This window comes from Corvus brachyrhynchos, unplaced genomic scaffold (genome assembly GCF_000691975.1).
Source record: "Corvus brachyrhynchos isolate BGI_N302 unplaced genomic scaffold, ASM69197v1 scaffold90, whole genome shotgun sequence".
NCBI lineage: Eukaryota > Metazoa > Chordata > Aves > Passeriformes > Corvidae > Corvus > Corvus brachyrhynchos.
In genome coordinates this window covers 1,119,008-1,142,629 of record NW_008236932.1, presented here as the reverse complement: position 1 = coordinate 1,142,629, position 23,622 = coordinate 1,119,008, and the positions used below count along the sequence as shown (strand labels likewise).

General features: G+C 38.2%; 1 protein-coding gene and 1 long non-coding RNA gene across 2 annotated transcripts in view; one reads left to right on the top strand and one right to left on the bottom strand.

Moving 5' to 3' along the window:
- SRFBP1 (serum response factor binding protein 1) overlaps positions 1 to 23,622 on the bottom strand; it is a 46,885-nt gene that overhangs the window by 5,978 nt on the left and 17,285 nt on the right. Inside the window, exon 3 of the mRNA XM_017728293.1 lies at positions 19,855 to 19,926. Within this exon, the coding sequence (XP_017583782.1) occupies positions 19,855 to 19,926 (72 nt within the window). The remainder of the gene's footprint in view (positions 1 to 19,854; positions 19,927 to 23,622) is intronic.
- Positions 19,945 to 23,622, top strand: part of LOC108445199 — a 10,393-nt gene continuing 6,715 nt past the window's right edge. Inside the window, exon 1 of the long non-coding RNA XR_001859965.1 lies at positions 19,945 to 23,622. This exon is cut by the window's right edge and continues 888 nt beyond it. This is a non-coding gene — a long non-coding RNA (uncharacterized LOC108445199).

Here is a 23,622-nt window from a genome sequence, read left to right as displayed (position 1 = left end):
CTATTTCATACAAGAGCAAAGAAAATTCATGAACCCACCAAATAAAGATCATCATACTGGTAGAAGGCATTCTGCTTGAAGGAATGCAACAGCCTGCTAGAAGTACCGTATTGATGCCACAAAAGTTGGCATAATTACACAGCAGATATTGAAGGAATATATGTAAAATATGACTGAAAGGCAAGGTCTGACTTGACCACAAAGACAAGCCTGAATGTGATGTGAAGTGATAGAATACTGGAACTCTGCAAACTGATTCAAAGAAGAAATATGATCTTCTTGCTTCAATTTGACAAAAAAAAAAAAAAAAAAGATTCTTGTCATCGCTCTGCTTGAACAACAAAATGAAAAGTATCTAAGACTTTTCCAAAGACAGCTCTGTCTTCTGTTTTGTTTTTTTCTGTGTGATTTTTTGTTTGTTTCTTTTCTTCTTCTTTGAAAGGAGGAAAAGTAGGTCTAACACATTTGTAAAATACAAATTTAGCAAGAAGATTTCTTAAAGTCTGGAGCTGAATTCTCTGGGAGAGTGGAAAAGACATACCTTTCTCTCTTCCTCCTAGTGATGCTGCAATGCATAAATGTTCAAATTGTTTCTGTGATTTGAGCTTTGTGCTACAGGAAGTATCACAGCAGAAGCCACCAGAACACCAACAGATGATGATATTCGTAAAGAACCAGGCAAGTGCCCTGTGACCCAACCTGAGCTGATTTTGGGGCCATCAACTCAACAGAGCATGCTGCCTCTCCTGTCCTAAGCAATCACCACAGCAGATGGAGCCCAAGCCACAGGTGTTACCTCGCAGGGAATGAGTAGAAGTGGTACTGGCTCTACCCTACGATGGAGTTAACATGCTTTGTAGCAGACAAGATGGTGCTGTGTTTTGGATTTGTGACTAAAAACATTTTAGAGTTGGTAACACACCAATGTTTTAGTTACTGCTAAGCAGTGCTTGCACAGCATCAAGGCCTTCTCTGTTTCTTGCTCTACTCCTGCAACAGGCAAGAAACATCCCTGGGTACAGCTCATCCACATGCACCGAAAGAATATCAAGTCATTTTCAAGCCATGCTTAGCAATAAAAACTTGAGGCAAGGAAAAGGTATGGGGAGATGTTTATGGTTATGACATATATCTTCCCAAGTAACCATTATGTGAAGCCCTGCTCTCTGGGATGTGGCTAAATGTCTACCTGCCAATGGGAAGTAGTGAATAAATTCCTTGTTCTTCTTTCCTTCCACATACAGCTTTGATTCACACATTGAACTGTCTTTATCTCAAGACAGAGGTTTTTCTGACTTCTGCTCTTGCGATGCTCTCCCCATCCCACAGGGGTGGGGTGAGTAAGCAGCTGCTGGGTGCTTAGCTGTTGGCTGGAGTCAAACCACCAGGACACACATGCTACCCAAAACATGAGCAATTCACATTTCAAGTAGCTGATGTGATCCACTTAAGAGTGCTCAGTGGTGAATTGAGGGGTTTTCAGCTACTGGGAGCTGGCAGAAGGGGGTTTTACCCCTCGCGTGCCAACACAAAGAAGCCCAGAGGTCAACGCTGAAACCCCTCTGGAAGGCAGCACTCAGTGCCCAACACACAATGAAAAAGGGGTAGAGCTCCTCACCCTGAAGGGACTGTATCTCCCTGTGTCTGTTAAGCAGGCACGCAGGCAAAGGCAAAGAAGTAAAGACAGGGGACTCTCCGTATGTGTTCCACGCAGGTTAATTCCCACGAAAAGACAGGGACGAAGAGGCCAATTGGTGGGAGGGTCCAGGGATCTTATACTGGGTACAGAATAGGTGGGGAAAGGGATATCAGCCAATGGGATAGAGACAAGCAGGTGGGGTTGACAGGGAGGGAACCAATGGGAACAACACATAGGAGAGACTCAGGAAAGGATCCAATGGGGCATCGAGGAACAAGGAACTTTCCAGAACTAATACATATTAAAGACAGGAAATGAATATACCTGACTTCATACATAACACTGGGAGACAAAGTATTAACCAATCAGGGGAAAACATGCAAAAGACAAAACAAAGGAATCATGGGTTCTCACCATGACTGAAGTTACATGCCAAACTTGGGTTGCTGACCACCATAGGTGGTTGTCTTAGTTCTCCTCAGGAGAAACAGTGGCTGGAGCCACCTGCACCGCCACACTGAATGTTACTTGTTTGCATGTCCATTTTCTTACAGCAGAACCATGTAACTATAAACAGTTATATATTCATTGCACAAAGATAGATGGGACACTTCCACCAACTGCTAGTGCAGGAGACTCACTCTCAGTGCTTTGGTCTCAAGGAAATAGAGCAAAAGAAGGCACTACAAATACACTGGAGTCAGTACATCTAAATGCAGAAGCATTTAATTGGTTTGCCAACGATAAATCTTCTTCCTCAACCAGTGCAAAACAAATCCCATTCTGTAATTCTTTTGCCACAGTTTTAGAGCTTATAAAATATACTCTATGGTCAGCCATATTTCATGTTTGAAGCGCAGAGCATCTCAGAATTCTAGTACTTTCCCTTCCCTCAAGTCTCTGCTACTACAACATTATTTTTTCAGGTCAAGAAAAACTGGAAAAATATTTTTTCCTAAGACTGTCTACAGAACTATGAACACTCACCAGAAGGGACAGGTCAAAAGATGGGTCCATTTCCAAGGGCCACAGACTGGCTTATTTCCAGGCTAGCCTAGCTCTGAGAACTCGGAATCTGAATTTTGATCCCCAGACAGTGCTGCATGCTGCCACCAGATTCTTGGGACAGAATGCTCACATTTCTGAAGATCATATGCTATTTTCTTTGGAGATTTTCCTATAGCTGGAAAATCTATTTCTGAACTTAATTAATACACTTTTTCCCTCAGCTACTTCCTGTGGTTTTGAAAGAATATACCATGAAGTTCAGAAAGCAGCAGCAGCTTCTGTGCAACATCTGGTGTCCTTTAATTCAAATATTTATAGAAAGGCTTTAAGCATATATAGACAAATCCATATGGAATAACCACATTTTTTTCCTTTCAGCAAAATACTTCACAAACACTACTCACACTGATAGCCAGCAGTTAACAAACATACAATATGATATTCACATTCTCTAAAATGTCTCATTGGTTTTTTGGTTTTGCTTTGGTTTTGTTTTTTGTTGTCACAGGCCATGCTCAATTTATTTTTCGTCAAGTATTTTCCAGTATATAAAACGTTGTAGCAATATAGACAATGCAGAAAAAAAACCTTAACAAACGTCAACTGTCTTCACAAGCAAGAACATCCTCCCCCCACCACTCCTGTCCCTTGAATGTTTAATTAGATACTAGAATTGTACACCTTTATTCTGACACACTTCTGCTACTTCTTGTATTATTTTGCACTAATATTTTTATGCAAGAATGTGCTAGTACTTTCTACAGGAACGTTCTTCCTCCTTCCATGTGCGAACGAGGCACTGCAAAGTGAAGAAAGCAACAGAGCAGTGTATAGTCACACTTTGCAGTGAGAAGATTGAAGCTACTGTGCCAGTTGAGGCTGAGGTAGGATAATTTTCTTCACAGTGGCTAATACAGGGCTGTATTTTGGATTAGTGCTGAACACAGGGTTGACAACACAGAGATGTTTTGTTTTGCGGAGCAGGGCTCACACAGAGCCAAGGCCTTTTCTGCTGTTTGTACTTCCACACTGGTGAGGGAGTTCGGGGTACATGGGAGGTTGGGAGGAGACACAGATGGGACAGGTGACCCCAGCTGACCAAAGGGATATTCCAGACCATGTGACATCATGGTCAGTACATAAAGTGGGGGAAGAAGGAGGAAGGGGGGGACATTTGGAGTGATGGTGTTTGTCTTCTGAATTCACTGTCATGTCTGATGGGGCTCTGCTCTCCTGGAGATGGCTGAACACCTGCCTGCCCGTGGGAAGCACTGAATTCATTCCTTGTTTTGCTTTGCTATTGTGCACAGCTTTTGCTTTCCCTATTAAACTGTCTTTATCCCAGCCTGTGAGTTTTCTGGCTTTTATTCTTCCAATTCTCTCCCTGATCCTGCTGGTGCAGGAGTGAGTGAGCAGCTAACTGCATGGCACTTGGTGTTGGCTGGGGTTAAACCATGACAGTTACATACAGAACCATCTGAAGTCAGTCTCCTCTAACATTCTATCTTGGTAAATAATGCATTATTTCTGTAAATAATATTAAAAACATCTATTGTCAAACACACATATAAGCCCCACATAAGAGAAACCTGGCAAAACGTGGCAATGACTGTGGAGAGAATGGACATTAAAAAGTTGTGAAGATAAAAGCAGATTCACAATTAAAGTTTTGAGATGTGCTGAAAAAGGGGTCAGAAGTATGGAATGGCTCTGAAACCTAGCACCACAGGATCAAAAGAAGGAGCAGTGTGATGTAAACATCAGGTAGAAGCCTGTGTGGGTAGAACCTGCTTCATACAATGCAGGTAATAACGGGAGAATGAGAAACTGTCTCATAGTCTCGAGGCAGATGGGATTGCAGAAGCAGAATGGTATGCCTTGGTACTACGCCTGAGACAGCAGAGCTTCAGGATGAATTAAAGGACAGAAACCTGTGATTAATTCCAGAACATGAAATGGAGACTTTCGACCATCACTTTATGCTGATTAATCTTTCTGTTCCAAGACTACTTTTGTCTGTACCCGCTCTGCTGTAGTTAGAATCAGTAAAATGAAAGAGGTCATAGTTTTGTTCTTCAGTTGACTTTTACACAAAAGGGAATTGCCTCATTACAGATCTCATCGAAAATAAGACTGTAAGTAGAAGCATATACTACTATAAGGACAACAACTAGAGCTTCACCTGTGTGAGAGTGCTGCCAAACTGGTAATGCTTGGTGGCGCTGCATCTGTCATTAGTCAGTTATTTAAAACAATGACATTGAAATGGAGAGAGTCAGAAGCCCCACTGACAAGTATGCAGTACATGTCAAAAACCATGACACAGAAACCAGCCTTGGAGAATGTCATACTAGTTTCTAAACTATCTAAAAGTGCAATTTAATGTCAAATGTTAACAAGACCCCAATTAAAAAAAAAAAAAAAAGCACAGACAATACTAACCAGAGTAAGCATTAAAAAAATAACATCCAGTTCAGAGCCAAAACAAGATGTCATTGCAATATCCTTCACAGCAGCTTGGGAGAAGAGCTCTCTATTAAAAAACAGCAAAAACCAAACAAACAACTAGAAAACCTGTTAATCCACACATTCTTTACAAAACTCTAACTAGTTACAGCTGTCCTTCATAACAACAGATGCGATTAATGTGAAGTCGCAGGGTGGTTGAAGGTGCCAAATCATGGCTGCCACCCAAGTCCACACCATGACCTCATACTACTTTGGAACAAGACTTGAGAGAAGTTGCTTTCTGACTGTGAAATGCAGCTAGCTCTCTCTCTTGCTTTATGTCTGTAAGACACACAGCATGTGATTTGTGGCCATCAGATATGGTGAAGACTTTGGTATGGGATGCAACTGTTAATGGCAGCATTGCCGTCTCTCAGCTCCTGACAGCAAGGGGTTGGTTGCTGAGTCTTACATTAATGATGACAAATGATGACAAATTATTTACTCATCATCTGCCAAAACCTGTCATTTTTATAATAAACTATTACTTTGTTTTCACTCAAGCTTTAACAATTTTCAACATAACACCAAAATAATCGTACAGCTGTTATGAAGTAGCAGTTATAAAATAGCATGACAGGTGAGAAGTTCTTACAGAAATAAATTCTTTATGGATCTCAGGAAATTGTCCTAGCTTCAGCAAAATTTTTTTTAATTGGATCATATACAACTTTTAAAATAGGCTGATGAAAAATTTCCATTTGAAGCTAAAAAAAAGTCTTAACAGATCTAAAACCCTTGCAAAAACTCATCAAGACCATGTTCTGTGATAGAACTACAGAATTAAAACTGAACAATTTCTTACAAAACATCAAGATATACAAAGCAAACTTGTTTATTATTCTTTACAATGCTTGCCACAGTTTATATTAATTTACATTGTTTTCTTTTATCATGGTAATTCAGCCATGAAAGTATTTGGATATTTATTCATCTTGAAAGCCGTGGTGGGTCAACCAGGTACCCAGTGAAGCTGCTTTATCACTCCCCTCCTCAGGAGAACAAGGGAGAGAAAATACAATGAAAGATTCATGGGTTGAGATAAGGACAGGGAGAGATCACTAATCAATTACCACAATGGGCAAAACAAACTCAACTTGGGAAAGTATTAATATAATTTATTGCCAATCAAAAAAAAATAGGGTAATGAGAACTAAAAACTAAATCTTGAAACACCTTCCCTCCACCCCTCCTTTCTTCCCAGGTTCAACTTCACTTCTCATTTTCTCTATCTCCTCCACCCCAGGGAATGGGGGGCTGTGGGTCAGTTCACCACACATTGTCTCTGCTGTTCCCTCCTCAGCTCCAGTGCCTGAAGCACCTCCTCTGCTCCTTCTTCATGGCTCTTTCTCCCACATATTCTCACTCCTCTCTTCCCTGGCTGCAATTGCTCCTGTGCATTCTACCCCATTCCTTTTTAACTCTGTTATCCCAGAAGTGCTGCTACCATTGCTGAAGGGCTTGGCCAGTGGTGGGTCCATCCTGGAGCCAGCAGACATTGGCTCCATCTGGCACAGGGGAAGCTTCTGGCAGCTTCTCACAGAAGCTACCCTGACAGCCAACCCATCTACCAAAATCTTGCCATGCAAACCCAACACAGAAACATTATGAAGAACATTATGAAACTGAACACCCATGGCAACATGGGCAATGTTTTTGCTCATATGTAGAACTACACCAAGTAGAAGGCAGAAGCCTAGCTGAGCTTGCGTTGCTGGCAGCAGCACTGACTCAACTCACCACTGCCTACCACAGACCCTTGAATCCAGCATCAGGGAAGAGCACACGATTCTTCTAAATACTATAGGTACTTACAGTGCTCTAATTTTATTTGTACGTCTGGACCAAAGCTATCCTTTTCCCAGTAGATTTGTTCACTTAGATTCATGTTCAATTCCACATTAACTTTGTCTTGTCTTTTGGCTTGTCTTTTATCTGTTCCAAAATAGGTCATAGATTCAAACAAAAATAGATTATTTGCTGTTCTTTACTACATGCATGGTAAAAAATACGTACTATCCAAGCATTTTAAGAAGTTTACAAGCTCTTTAAAAAGCCTAGTACTCTGCAAGTGTTAGATGACCATATTTAATGAGTATAAAAGAGTCAATAGAGTTTCTTTGGGCTAACCTGTCACAATTAATTTAGCCAAGCAAAGAAGTGTGAAGTAAATGCTTATTTTTCAGATTGGAAATGGTCAAAGAAAAATGGAGTGTTTCATCCCAAACTACCCGAGTGATCTACAGCAGAGCCTGGCATAAACCCCAGACCTGCCCAACTAAAAATTATGTACTTAATATTCTACAATTCCTTCCTTCTCTTCATGCAAAAACCCCAATTGCTATGATTGTTTCAATAAAGAAACGTCAGAAGAAAAAAGTCAAGATTCAAGTAGGCATGGATTCTTAATTATTTCCTTATGGAGAACAGGGTCAACTCCAGGTGTAAGTGGAAACAGCAAGATTGTGAGAAAATTAAAATGCTTCTAACTCACCTTCGGTTTTTCCAAAGCTAGTAAGGCTATGTGTCTATAATCCTCTCAATTTGGCATCCCACACAAACAATGCACAAACTAAAAAAAAACCCAAACTACTTCTTAAGGTTATGAAAGAGGACATAAAGTGAGCACTGTGACGACTCCTCCCCCAGTTGTGATGGTCTAATTCATATCAACACTGAAACCACTGCTGGCATTTAAGAAAACCTAGGGCATGTTGAACACTACTTTATGCTGTAGACAAATGTGGACAAATTGCAAGTGGAAAACACTTGTGAAGTGAGTGCTTCCTAAGTTAGTGTCTAAAAAAAATTATTTAGAAATATCAGCAATTAAAAAACCCCCCATAATTTAAATTGTACATCCAGGACAACTGACCAGGATAAAATACATTCAGTATAAAATCAAATGCAAATAATACATGCAGATAAAATCAAACACATAAAATATAGTGGTATAAAGGCTACATATTTTTTGCTTTTTTTTAAATATCTAGCTTTCTATAAAATATATGCCTTTCATGTATTTTGACATTTGAACAGCTGAGACACAGTATCGCTATAAAATATATGCATCTTGCCAAACTGCATAAACAATTCTGGGGGACAGCATAGTAAAACAGATGGCACTAAAAAACCCACTCAAACTGCACATAAGAAAACCAAGCAAACATTCTGACCCGAAAAACGCAAGAGACAATCATATTGGGAAATTAAACTGGAAAGCAAAATAAGATGAAATAGAAACCCTGAAACAAAAGATGTACTTCAGGGGGAATAGAAACAAAATACTCCTTGGATAACAGGCAGCAGCTGTGAGAAAGTTCTTTGCCACAAAATTCATGCAGTCTTAAGAGAAGATAATGAAATCTGGAAGAAACATCATATACAAATTAGTTTTACACCAACTATATATATCGGATCTGAAACCACAATTGACTTGTACAAAAAAGTGAAGTTGAGAAATCATTTCTAGTAACTGGCTACCAGAATGAGGGTCTGAAAAATTAAAACAGGCAGCTGTTTCTTAACTCTGAATAGAGAGTTAAGCTGGGTAATACCAAAATGAAATCTCAAAGAACCATTTCTTAGAAAAAAATTAAAAATTGATTATTTATACCTATTTGTTATAGAAAGGAGAGCAGAAACACAAAGGAGACCAACAACACTCAGGCAGTGCTGTAAACAAGCAGTAAACAGTTCTCTGACTTCACGTTAACCTGAATGCATCTGAACTCCCATGATTCAGCTGTGCACCATGGGCTTGTCCAACGACTGAGTGGAGCTCATGGTAGCAACTAAATTGGTGTGATACAGGGATGAGCTCTGTATTATTAAAACTATTATAATAGGCCAAAAAGTTTAAAACATTCTGTCTTGGATGAACCAAAGAAATCCACCATTCTCCCTATAACGTCAATATGCTACAAAACTCTGTACCCAACTACCAGGGATGTAATCTTGAAAAATCCTTAAAATATTTCACTTTAAAACAGATGCTTAAACCTCCAACTATAACTTGTCAGATGCAGCCTGATACTGCATGGTAAGTATAAGCACATATTAACTTAAGTTTATAGCAGAGAAAGTAGACGTAGTTGAGTTCCTCAAATTTAAAACAGATGTAATGCTTCAAAACTAGCTAACGTTTGAAAAACAAGCACCAATTTAATCAGGTATATTTCAGATAACTTATGATATAAAGGAAAAAAAATTATCCCTGTGGACAAACCATGTCTTGCTCAGACCTTTACATTTACAAGCATTATCACCAAGGAACACACCTATATATAAGTAAAATACTGTCAGGTTAATGTCTTCAAACAGAACTCTCAGGAGAGACATATTTCTGTTCAAAACACTGTTGAAGGAACTAAATATGAGAGCCAGAGGTTTGGAGGCACAGATGACTTAAAAGACTTCACAAGCACTGCACGCACTAATGAGGGTTAGGCTGTGTTATAATATACTACTCAAAACAAGACAGCATTTCTTGGCATACCACATTGCAATTTGTGTGCATGATTGAAAACAGATTTTTTTTTTAACATATATATATGTCTTTCAGACTTTTTCTGAAAAAGACAATGGAAATACAAATTCAGTTCACTGAAAAACTATTAAAACATCAGAGATAAACATGCCAGTTCTTTGGCACCAAAATGTAGATTTTCCGTTATTAAGTCTATTGACTCAATGCATTCAAGACCTACTCTAATGATAAGCACACATCAGATATATATGTAAGCCCTGGTATTACTAGAGCACATCAGCAGAGAATGGATGTAAAAGAGATGGAAATCCCGGGTGTTCAGATTTTATACCATGTATTTCACTATATGGCACATAGAACCTTTATGGTTAGAGGCTCTCGGGCATCTTTTAGGGTATTACATTATTATTACTTAACTCCGGCATGCAGAGTTTTCCTAACGTGTAACCACTGAACCACTCCAATCATCTGGCAGTTATTTGACTTCCAAACCCAAGAAAAACTAGATCATCACCACTTGAAATTTGATGTTGTTCTATTTCCACTAAGTCATCAGTTATCTCCAGTTTCCCATACTTTGTCTTACCTACCAATACTGCCAGAGAGATGCAATGTGCTGCAAACTTATGCTGTCATTTTACCAAGCTATAACCTTTTTATGTGGATGGTTGTAGCAGCTATATTCTCTGGTGTCCCAATAGATGAGAGTTTTTTTCAAACAGAATTCCAATAATTCAGGAACGTCTAATTTTTCTCGTTTTACAGTTAAGTTCTTCAAAGTTCAAGCAATGGTAGCTCTAGCACTTTTCTTCTAGTTTTCCAGTCTTAACAACAGACTAATGGGCTTCATAATGAGCTGAAAGAGCCCACTTAATCCTGTAACTTTTTTTTTTTTTTTCCATTTTTATAAATATCCATTTCTTATTATTGAGTTGGGCACTTTAAAAACTTACCTGGACAGGAGAGATGGGAAGAAATCAGAATGATATTGTACTTTATTTTTACACGATATATAATGAAAAACTGATCGAGTTTCATTTGTAAAAATAAAAGGAGAATAAGACAGCAGCAGCTGTTTTTCATTTTTAGAAATATCAGGAATGTCAGATTTTTTTTCTGATTTTGCAATGCAATTCTGAGTCACACTACAAAGCAAATACACAGAAAGAGCTTTTCCAGTTAATAATGCACAAGGAACTGTTAGTCTTTAACATAAGTAATCACATTTGTTTATGTAACATTAAAGACATCTTAACATTTAAAGTTCTCTAAGCAAGCAACCAGAAGAATGTTTAAATTAATGTAAAGTCTACCTTATGTTCTCTCTCCCTGCACTTTTCTCCTAGATAGGAGGGCACTATCATAGAGTGCCAACTATATTGTGCTTCTCAAAACAAGATCAAGAGGTAATAAACTATGACCATTTTTCCCTCCAGGGTACACTGATCTTTATTTCTCACATACATACACACACAAAAGCCTTCCTACTGGAAGTTAATGCTCTTAAAACCAGCTATGGGAACCTTGGTTGAAATTGCTCAATGAGTATCAATTCTCAGAGGATTTACAGACAGATGACAAGACAGAGGAAACATTTTGCTTTGTCATTTGGTTGAGCACATCCATCTCCCTACCCCTTCATGTGGATCAACTTTACAAATGGATTACTTTCCCTATGTATACATAAAATATAACGATTCTGTCTTTAGTATCCAAAAGAATTAAGAATAACTGAAAACACTGACTCCTATTATCTGTCCTAAATGTGTAGCTTCTCTAGTCTCATTGAACATTTTCTGTTCACCATTACCATTCTCAATGGGGCCTGTAGTACATTATTGCTATCCAAGTTTTGTGACAGTTGGAACTTCCACTCAAAACACTTCAGAGAGCTTTTCTTTTCCAGTAATTCCTTTGAGCTGTTAAACTACAGTGCTTCACAGAAAAGCACCACTCTCATGCATGTACATCCCACACCATTATCCCTGTAAAGATGGTAAATTGCATTAAGTATCTTGAAGACCTGGTGGAAGGAGGGTATCTGTATTATCTGTGATGATGACACATGTCAGGAATTCTAGTGTCCCTCCATTATTGTTTTTGGTGCAAGGGTTAATATGGAAGCATTCATAAGTTACGCTCTTTCCCCGTGGCTTAGTATTGGAGGTGTCAATCGTCACTGTAGACAGTCTGATTTACCTTCATTACTTATTGGATCAAGCTGTTCTATCCTTGGGCTATGAGAGACATCCTGAAAAGTAGCCCCATGCTCCCTGTATGTCATGTCAATGTTAATCTGATGTTCCTCCACACATATAACCTTCCCTATGCTTTTAAATATTCCTTTATGTCCTTCAGAATTTTCAGTCCTGAGAGCCCAGTGCAAATTTGATTATGCTGCAGGTCATCCTTCATTTCCAGCTTTTCCTGGCCCCAAATGTACTACAAATACCTACGTGTCTCATTTTTATACCATATACACATCCAGGCATTGATATTCTGCCTCATAGGCATTGTATGAGAGTCTGGAAAATATTCTGGAGAAGGAGATTGTGGACATCAGTAACCTGGCCTTTCTTTATTTAAAAAAACCCAACAAAACAACAAAACCAAACCAAAAAGTTGCCAAATCAACCACAATACCTTGAGAACCTCTTGTTATGCCACTTTTCTTGCATTTTCTTCAAGGAAAGCATAGAAACAAGACTACTTCTAATATTTTCCTCTATTATTCCCATGACAGCTCGTATCCAGTGAGATACTGATCACGCATCACTCAAATACTCATTTAAAATAGAAATAAAAGTTGTGAGTTGCTTGTCTTTTGTGAGTGGTGTGACATAAAGCTTTCTGGGACTGAAGGAGTACCACCATGTGCATGTGCAGCACCATGCATCACAACATCACCACCACAGGTATATCTGACTCTAAAAGTACTGCTCTTCCCACCCAGCTTTTCATCCATTATACCCTCACAAGCATATTCATTGTATTTGAATTACCTGGGGATCCAAGCCAAATATCACTCACAAAAATGTGAATCAACTTCCTCTGAGCTTTACTAACAATAATATGCTTGCCCACATTCTGGTCTGGCACATCAAATAAGTGAAAGAGTGTTTTTTTAAAAGGCAATCATACCACTTCTGAGTCTGAGCCTTGTCTAGCCCTTGTACTTTAGCAAACTGAAACAGTTCAGCCAGGCAACAAAATTGAAGAAATACAGCCTCACAGGAATGCAAATGAGTGGTAGAAAGATTCTTGGACTAGCAATTTAAAATTTGAAAGGAGACAGTCCTTTTGTGTCAGAGATAAACAGTATCTCTGTGAAGTACTGCCAAAGTTACTAGCAGTTTATTTCGATACCGAACTTAAAAGAAGACTCTTTCCAGAGTTAACAAAATCAAAGCTGCAGTTAAACTGAGCTCATTGCAATTGCTACTCTGATGTTGAAGATGATGCTAACCTTGGTCTAGTCTACCTCCTTGCTCTCAAACAGTGGCACTACAGTGGAGAATGTATGTCAGCCTAGTTTGAATATGAAGGGGCAACTGAAGAGATCTACAAATTGTTCCAGAGACAGTAAGGAAAGAAGACTGTGGTGGAGGGAAGGAGTGGATAACCAAAAGTGGGAGTGACATGGACAGAACCCACTACAACCCTGTACTCTCCCACTGGAAGCTTGGGGAGGGACTGATAAACAGACATTAAACTTTAGCTGCAGCCATAGTAATGGATTCTAGGTTCTAAAATATAGCCTGATGTATATAAAAGCCATGCTAAACAGCTTGGAAATTTGGAATCAAATTTGGAAGATGAGGAACTTTCAGGAAAAGAAAACAATCAGTCACACAGAGAAAGTATTTACACCTGAATGTGATACTCAGTGAACGCAATGTGATATCAATGAATGCAAAATTCTTCACTTCATCAGTAGTCTTAGGAAGACCACAGACACTCCTGTTTAACACTAACATCTGGTGTTTGACATGGAAAATTCTCAGGAAACAGTGGCTTCATACATTTAGTGTAACTTTCATTCAAATGGAGTCAAAATACTCAGGACAAAACAAATTCAGCTCTGTAATACTGATACCCAGCACCAAGACAGTTATTTTAGTCTGTGATGCAGGAAATTGTAGTATTAAATTAATGCAACTCATTTCCAAAAAGTATAACGTAGTGACAGATGCACCTCTTACAGAGAGAAAAGTCTATCTAGCATCTAATATGCAAATGAGTATCTATTGTTTCATACTGAAATAAGAAGGGAAGGTAACATTTTAACATGTGGCAAAATAAATTGAATATATTATTTTCAGCATAAACACGTTGTTGGAGAATAGAAACATCCATGCACCTAGTAAGGCAATCCATTCCTTCTGGAGCAAAAGGAAGTAAGATAACAATGTTACCAATAATTAATACTTATAGAGAAGGGGGACGGGAGTGAGATGGAGATTGTTCATGAAATCCAGGTAGGCAATTAAATCATCAGAGTGTAACAACCAGAATTCATATAAAAAGGAGAATGAAGTTTTTCTTGGATTCCTCAAAAACACCAGCCATTTGCCCCTACACAGGCAAAATCAAACCACAAAATTGCGAAGTATTAATGATAAGCATATTATACAAAGTTTATGGACTATCACATCAGTATCACAAAGAAAATTGATTCATACAGTAGTCCTATCCTTATGGTTTATGTATTGCAAACAAAATATTTCCATAAGCAATGTTAAAAATCCATGTACATAATAATCTACTATTAAAGGCACTAATAACAGAAACAGAAGTTTTACATCAGTAATAACATCTATCCTAATTAGTATGTTTGTGTTGTGAGTCGAATTCTTCAGGAGGGCTGGGGGGAGGAGAAGGGAGGAGGTTGTGGAAAAATCCTCCAAACCCCAAACGAAAGACAGCAACTATTTTGTGTCTGATCCAAAGCCTTTGAAGCTAACAGCAAGTCTTCAATTAAAATGCAAAAGACCCCTTTTAGGGGCCCTTTTTATGATTTAGTGCATTTCCTCAGATTAAATCTACAGTGCATACAGAGGGTTTTTTTTAGGTGTTTTCCACTAGGAAAAACATTTTCAAAATAAAGGAATGCAAAGATCACAAGCATAGATTTAGGATTGTCAGATGAAAGAGAAACCTTTATATTTCTCAAAATTAGGAAATACAGATATGACTGTTCCTCTGTAGATGCAGATGTGCTTTCTCAAAAATTCTACTTGATTCAGAAATTACATCTTTCTTTTCCTACCACACAGTTTGAAAGTACTAGGAGTATTAAGTTTAAAATTTCCCCAATAAATAAGTGTATTCAGTAGAACAATGTCTTGTGTATTCCTTCAGCAAGACACTGCCTTGTATCCATCTAGTGAGTTACTCTGGGAAAACTGCTGCTCCAATTAATTACTCACTGTTAATTAAAGCCTGAAAGCTAGCAGCCTTTCATAATTTGCCTTTCACATATTGTTGGAGTGAAAAACATTTTCAATATAAATCTAAAAAGAAGAGTAAAACCAAAACTAGTATTGTGACTTCTCCACCCTTGCTCCTTTCTTGCATACTGATGAGAGGCTGAGAATTCATAGATGACTCTAAGGCCATCACCTGCATAATTTAAAAAGGACATGAATCTGAGAAATGCTATTTTGATAATGTGATTGAAACACGCTTTTGAAAGAAATAAAGGCAATACATATTTAGCCCTGTAACTTCGTCCTTCCTGTCTGTCCTGGGCAGAAACACCTTTCTACCTTTTTCTCATGTCCTTTTTGCACAACGACTTCCTTAGTCCCACAGCAGAGATCCAGTGAATTCAAGAAGTCCGGGAAACAGGGTCTTCTCACATGTGCATCAGACAAAGCCTTGTTTGATAAATCACCCTTTCATATTACTGTTAGTATTTTGGTTGGTTCCCCTATCCCAAGTTCATTTAAGTCATATAGGTAAAGTCCCATAGACACTAAATTCACTCACCCCAGAACTTCTAACTATAATGTATCAGTCTTTGGGCATCTGTTAGCACTAACATAAACCCTCCAAAATCATGTTAAGCCGAGTTGCCCTCATCAGGCAGCTTAGATTTTAAATGGTGAAACTCATACTGTGTATCCAGTTGCTCAGTCAAATCCTGACATGTCCCCCTATGGCTGTGCATGAGCCGCCTGAGATCCTATTTCTAAAGTCTTTGAATTCCTTTTAAATTCCAAACAAGACAAAGTTGGTTCCTGTACACGAAGCAATCCAAAATAAGCTTGCCAGACCTTAAACTGGGGGGGGAGGGAGTGAAATGCTTCTAAGGGCTACTAATGACTTACATTTCTGGCCTACAAAAAATTTCTCAACACACTTAGAAACTGTGGCAAGCTTTTCAGAGGGATGTGGCATGGCCCCAAAAAACTCTGAGGATCATAATATACTCAAAATTTGCTGTGCAGAATCCTCTTTGCAGACAAGCATCTGTATGATTCAAACGCAACAGGATTGAGCAATGGATGGAAATACAACACTCAACAGGAAAAGGTAGCACTGTTCTCAAGGACCAGACTAAAGATCAGTGTAAAAGAAGGGAGTACTATGCTCCTAAGGTTATGTGAGAATTGCATCTGAAAGCAAAAAATATAGGTAGTATTTATCATCTGTGAATGCTTGTTGGTATTTCTGCAAGTCAGAACCATGTGCTCAATTCAATCTCTGATAATAATGTCTATTGGTACTCTATTCTTCACTCAAAGTAAAATACAATAGTTAATTTCTGTTTCAACCCTGCTCCCCCAAATCAGACAGTCACTGAATTTTGAAACACATAGACTTTATTTGTTAGAAAAAATTAGAAGTATTTTGACTTAAGGCAAGATGACATATCGCTGCTTGTAGCAGAGTTCCATTATGCTGGAATTCTGTTGTTCTCAAGGGTTTAAAACACATGCACTTTTTTCTCATGTGCTATACACCAAAGACTTACTGGAAAAAAGCTAAATGAGATGCTACAATACGTTAGTCAATATCTGTTAGCAAAGGCAACAAAACTCACTGTGCTTATGAAGGTGTTTGCAGGTGGACCAACATCCCCTTTTCCAGAGGAAACAGACCAGATTATATACAAAATTTTCTAATACTGGGAAAACATCAATACATATTAACTTACCTATCCTGCCTATCTTCACCTATCTGAATTACCTTAAAGCTATGTTAGCAACAAGTTGAAGATAACAGTTAAGACTTTGTCAGTTCTCAGTTCAGTTTTCTGCTTGTAATGAATAGCATTATACTAGGATTAGGTTCCAATTTATAACTTCAGTTCAGTGGAGCACAACACTGATGAACCAAGCCTCCCGTAACAGTTAGGAATATATGCTGTGTGCAACAGTTCAAAATGCCATCACAGCTGAAAATATGAGTTTAAAATATGAGCTCTATGACATGTTTTTCTACTTTTACTAATGTCTGTCAAATATATTTGTGGCAGACAATGCACAGCTTGGTATAGAAAGTACACAAGGACTTGAAGAAAACCTAGAAAATACAGCTTCTGTTTTTCAACAGCTGTAAATACAATCAACAATATAAAGCCTGGTCAAAGTTGCATGGTAACATTTACTACAAGTTTTACAATACAGTTTATCACCTGTTGGTAACAATGGTGGCAGGTGCAGCAATATTCATATGGATTAAAAATATTTCAGCAGATGTGCACGAAGAACTGTTCACCTGCTACTTCTTGTAATGCTTTTATGAAAAGTCTTGCATCACGGGGCTGGTGACTCTTGCCAACTCCCCCTGCAACTACATAAATCTGATGTGCTTATTATCAATACAGAGATATTTACAGCTAAATCATAGGAACTCACAGTAAATTGCCACTTAGCACAACTTTATTGTACTTAACTGAAATATATGCAAACTCTTTTTAAATAGAAAAGTATGCTTCACTTATTCTGAAAAATGTTGGGGAAACAATAATGAAACATAAAATCTCAGTGAGAAGAAGCAATTAAACAAGTATCTTGACTACATGACCACTATGCAAAACTAATATTCAGCATTCCACAGTGAATTAAAAGCAGATTGCCTTTTGTCAATGAAAACAAACCTATTCTGAAAACGAAAACAGCCACAGGATGTTTTCCTTCAAATATTTTGAAACTCAAGTTAATGAAAAGGTAAACAGTGTGGTCTGTATTTCATGAGACTACAGAATATTGCTAGGGATAGAAAATCAAATATATTTTTTATTGTATGTTTAATAACTAACTGTGGGAAAATAAGAAATAAAATACTGGAAAATTAACTCCTGCTTAACTACAGAACCGATGCCTTCTTTAGTTGGGGAAATGCTATGGCCAACCAAAAGCAACCAATGAAGTTATGATGGCACAGCCACCACTTGTCAGCATACTGTTATAATTAATTGTACATATTCTTCTTCTGCAGTAAGGAGGTTAAAACCTTCTATGGGTTTAAAAAAACATCAGCATTCATCCATCAGCTTGATTTGAAATGTAAATTCCATCCACTACAAAGTGTGAGATTAACAGAATTCCATTCCTCTGAAAAATGGGACCAGCAGCAAAAAGTAATAGAAACAACAAAGATCAAAACGCCCAAAAATTCCATGAAGATGCTCACATTATACATTTTCAAGAACTAAAGCTAAATTAAACCGTATTTTAAGACTTTAAGTAAATATGAGATTACATTCACAGTCGTTACTGTGAATATATAAAAAACAATGTGGTGAAATAAACCAGGAAGATCAATTATACTCCTTCAGCATTCTTATCAATAAAATTGCCCTCTTAGTAAATAGAATTCCAACTGTGAACCTATAAATTCCTGTAAAAAAATAACATCAATTATTTAATTTTGGTGCTCCTACACTTCATAGAATCAGCATGGTGCATTTGAAATCTTGGCAGAAGAGTCTACTATGGTTAAGTGACTAAACGTCACTGTTTCAATTTATAATCACTCTTCAAAAATTAAATCCCTCTCCACATGTGCTCACACATTCAAAATCTTTATGTCTGCACCATTTCTAACATTACAGTAACCAGTTTCCGACTACCTCATCTTCACACTGGAAAATCCTGGTCAAATAAATTTAGAAGAAGAATGCTTTTTAGCTTCATGTCAGTTTATCTGTGACCTTTTCCTTACTCTCTTCTATCATTAAGAGAAGGAAAAACAGTTAAGATGCTTCTACCCAAACACTGATCCAGAAATACCAAATTCCTATGATATTTTCCTATTAACTTGATTTTGCTGACATGAAATATTGAAAAACTTGCTGCACACTATGCTAATAACTGAACTACATCACACATGACTGCAATATGCAACAGCAGAGTTATATTACAAATTAATGATGCCATTACACAAGTAAATGATCCAATTCTACATTAAAACTTACCCCATGTACTATAAACATTTCAGGTTTCAGCCTTCCTCAGTGGGCCACCCATAAGAATTTAGGATAAAGCAAAAAAAACCATAAAACTTCATGTATTGACATTTTTAAATTCAGAATTGCTTTCTGCCATCACTAATGCAGCATATCATTTGGAATGGTACTGCTCTCCACCTCAGCTGCTTATTGCAACAAGCGTCTCTCCACTTCTATGTCTTCACTTAATCTCTTACAGATATCACTAGTTAGACAGTTAATATTTGATACTGTACCATCAGCAGGCTTCAAGAGAAACATTACACTGAAACAAATGAGCCACAGGGGTGTTAGAATTCCACCTTTATTTCAAGCTAACGTTTGTCGTGCTTTGTTTACATGTGGAAAAGTCTCTCGACATTTAAAAGTATTGGGAGTCTTTTTCCAACTGTTGTTGAAACCTTACTTAGATTATTTACACTAATTGAATCATGTGTATATACTATATAAACAAAACAAATCTCTTTATAAATACTAAGAAATCACTGCTATGCTTCCTGGTATTCTGCTCCAGTTACTAGGGACTAGCCCACCAGACCAATGATGACAAGTCACTTGTACTAGACAGATACTCATTTTTCTGTAGGTATGTCCGAGTCGATAAACTTCCTCAGAAAAGGAAGATCTATAATGAAGACACAACACAACAAACAGAACACACTGTGCGAAATCCATGTACTTGCACTCACATACGCATCTTTTCTCACTCAGAGAAGCAGGGGAAGGACAACAAGATCCAGCAAGTCTTACCTTTCTGCAGACAGTTTCAAAATTAACTTCTGTCCTAAGAGCAAGTCTGGTAACTTCATCTGGTTTTATGTCCTGTAATGAAAGATAAGTTTATTCTTCTTATGATCAGACTTCATGAAATCTTTCTAAGGTTCACCTTCCTCATAAACATTCTAACCATTCTTTTCTTTTTAAAGGAAGAAAACCAGTTTGTTATATGGAGACTTTTGGATGTATGTAAACACTACATTTATACTGACCTTTCCAAAACACTACCTTATACCTAATCTAACTGTATATACTACTGCTGAAGGCAAAAGGGATTTTTTAGCAGCAAAGTATGCAGTAGGGTGGTTTTATTTGCAGAAATATTTCAATTACCCATATTGTTTTACTACAAATAAACTTTGCAAGGCTTTAAATTCCCGACTTATCTTAGACTCTGAAGTTATATCAGAACTTATCAACACATGTGAACATGTAAGTTTAAGACAATGAAAATGAAGCAGAGATGAAAAAAAAACATGTCTTTTCTAAAGAAACTGACTACACATGCAGTTTTTATTCCTGGACTTAAGCATTTCCACTGGCAGCTGAAATAGAGGAATGAAAATCCTGGACAAGTGGATTTTGTTAAAAGCTCAGTATTTTACGAAAGATGCCCCCATGACAGATTTCTCGCTATTTTAAGACACATGCTTGATGCAGGTTGTATTACAAAATGTTCTATTAACCTCATCAACTGAATTAACTGAATATTATTTTCCTCCGAGGGCAGTGCAACAAAAAATCATGTTACATACTAGTTGTTTCCCAGATGGCTATTTTAAAAGCAGTTTAACTACTCTTATGCAGGACATAAATAATTTCCACATATTTTGAAAAGTTAAAGCTCTGTACAAAGTAATTTAGTTATGTTCAACAACTATATTGCATTTGTTAATTTATTTCTTCTCCTGCTTAACCATCCTTGATACCTATTCCAACACTTTCATTTTAACATCACTGCTAAGTTCCATATTCTATCCCTCTTCTGTCCTAACTCTGGAGCAGTCTGTAAACTTCCTTAGACATAATTTCAGGAAATACCAAGTAGTTTACATTCTTATAAAAGGTCATACCTTGCATCTCAAAACCTTTTGTTTTTCTTCTTTTTATAGATAAGATACCTTACAGAGACTTGCAATTTATCTAGACCTTTAAGGTGTTGCATGAATTGCATATGTCTTGAAACTGTAAAAAACTATCTAGTAATGGGGAAAAAAGTAACAGAACACAGTTAAATTAACAACAACAACAAAAATCTCTTTTTGTGAATGTCAGAAGAACTTCTAGAACTTTCTAGAACTCTGCAAAATCATCTCCCAAAGGTGCTAGTGGAAGCCCAACCACACTTAAGAGGACAGAATCCACACTGGAAAAACACTGGTGGATGTAGGAAACAATCTTCTACTGGCAGATGAACAGTTGGATGACCTAACAGAGATGGAAAAGCCCTATGATTCAGTTTTCCATGACTTTTCAAAGTGTTTCACAGATGGTGAAAGTAGGACACGTTGGTTAAGTGACATGCTTACTGTCACATAGCAGGTTGGGGGTTACAAATGAAGCTCTGAAACCCAGTATTATTCATCAAATCAAGCTGCTGGTTTATTAAAAAAAAACAACAAAAAAAAAAGATAATTCTTATGATCTTCATCCCAAATAAAACTGCCTATTTCCTGTCTCCTTAGGATTTAAATGCAGGAACAGGGTTCAGGGCAGAGGCAGATGAACTTCAGCAATCCCTCCATGAGAATGTCAGAAGTTTAATTTTGATATGACAATATTGCAGAATTCCCAAGACATTGCAGAATCATGAATAATACTGGAGAATGAATTACACTTTGGAATGTGAAGTCATGAAAGCCACATTGAAATGCCTCAGATACAGAATGAGGCCAAGAACCTTCTGTTAAGGCTTAAATCCCCAAATTTATAAAATGATCTCCTTCACTTCTCTTAGATTTAAGGCAAACAAAGCATTTTTGACTTAACTATTCCAGAGCACCCTGGTTTTGTAAAAGTAGCCACGTGAGTCAAGTTACTGTAATAAATACATGTTTATTCTGTCTCTTAATGGTCAGCAGCAGATAATAAAAAAGGGAGATAGTGGTATTTTTCCCAGCAGAGTTTTCTCAACTTTGAGATGCACATACCTCAATAACTCCTGACTCACCAAGAAAACCTTAGTATTGAATATCTATTATGAAACTCTCTTTCACCATTTATGCTAAGGGATGTTATAAATCCCTGCCCCCTTCCAGCATCTCTGAGACTAGGGATTCCTCCTGCCTGATGCTGCAGCCCAGCCCAGTGTGTCCGGAGACCTGGAGGTGTCTGTCCCAGGTCCACAGATGTAGCAGTTGCTTTCTTATTGACAAGGTTCAACCAGTAGTTAAGGTATGCAGCACACAGCACTCTCAGGACTCACACAAGCATCAGTACAGCCCGCCAAGACCTCTTCTTTTCCGATCAGGACTGAAGCTCACTATTGACAGCAATGCCACCTCCCACCCCCTCAAAATGCACAAACACATGAGCACTCAAGGATCCCTCAGTATCAGCACAGCATGTCCTTCTGTCCATCTAATACCCCTCTGCCTGTGTCCATAGCTCTTGGACACCATGGATATTAGGAAGAAATTCTTTACTGTGAGGGTGGTGAGGCACTGGCACTGGTTGCCCAAAGCAGCTGTGGATACCACATCCCCTGGGAATATTCAAGGCCAGGCTGGGTGGGGCCCATCCCCCTTGTGGGCATTCTACTTGCTCGCTGGCAGCAAGTCACTAGCAGGCAGATGCACACACTCCCACTCATGTTACAGGCACCAGCAAGGGCCCTCTACCCACCTGACACCCCTTCCCAGACCACAGAACTGTAAAAACACAGAATGGTTAGAAGGGGTCTTAAAGATTCTCTAGTTCCTACCCCCACCATGGGCAGGGGTATCTCCTGCTAGAACAGGTTGCTCAGGGCCCTACCCCTACACTCCTAGCCTGACTCCTGTTGCTTGCCCCATAACCTCAGTAGCTGGCCTAACCTAGTCCTTATAGCACTTGCACACAAGGGACAAAGGGGTGAGATTACACACAGGTAAGGAAAAATAAAAAGATAACAGACTGTCTCAATCAGTTGCAGTGCTTAGTCAGGTAAATTTATGGACTAGAACTGGCTAAGATTGGCCCCTCAAATGCTCGCTTCCAATTATGCTCCCCAAGTGTTGCTTAGTAAGTTTTGTGTAGTTCACAGGTCCTCCCACATCCCCAAATCCTCATGTTCCTATTGTTCCCCCTTATCAGTTACAAAGCCAAGGTTGGCCTTCTGCAAAGCAGTATCAGTAGTTTTTTAATGGCCCATTATTAGCAACTGGAGATCAATTGTCTTTGTCCCTGTCTCTGTTTATCCCTTGTCCACGGGCTCTTCTTTTACTTTCTGTGTTTTTCTTCATCCCTTCCCCCTCTCCTTTCTATCCCTTTAGCACTGAGAAGATCCACTTCTCGAGGCCCCTAATGAACACTCTCAGTGCCTTCCAAATACTCTCACAGATTACAGCTGCTTTCTGAAATTATATTAATGCTTGGTGTCATAACCTGTGGCAGTAGGTTTCCAAAACAGATGTTATGTTCCAAGCGAGCAAGGCATACAAAAGTTAAGAGGGAACAAGATAAAGATGCTACTGTATGAAGTATACAAACCACAATAAATCTAGATTAGGGAAATACAGACATAAGCCCTCTACCAACGAA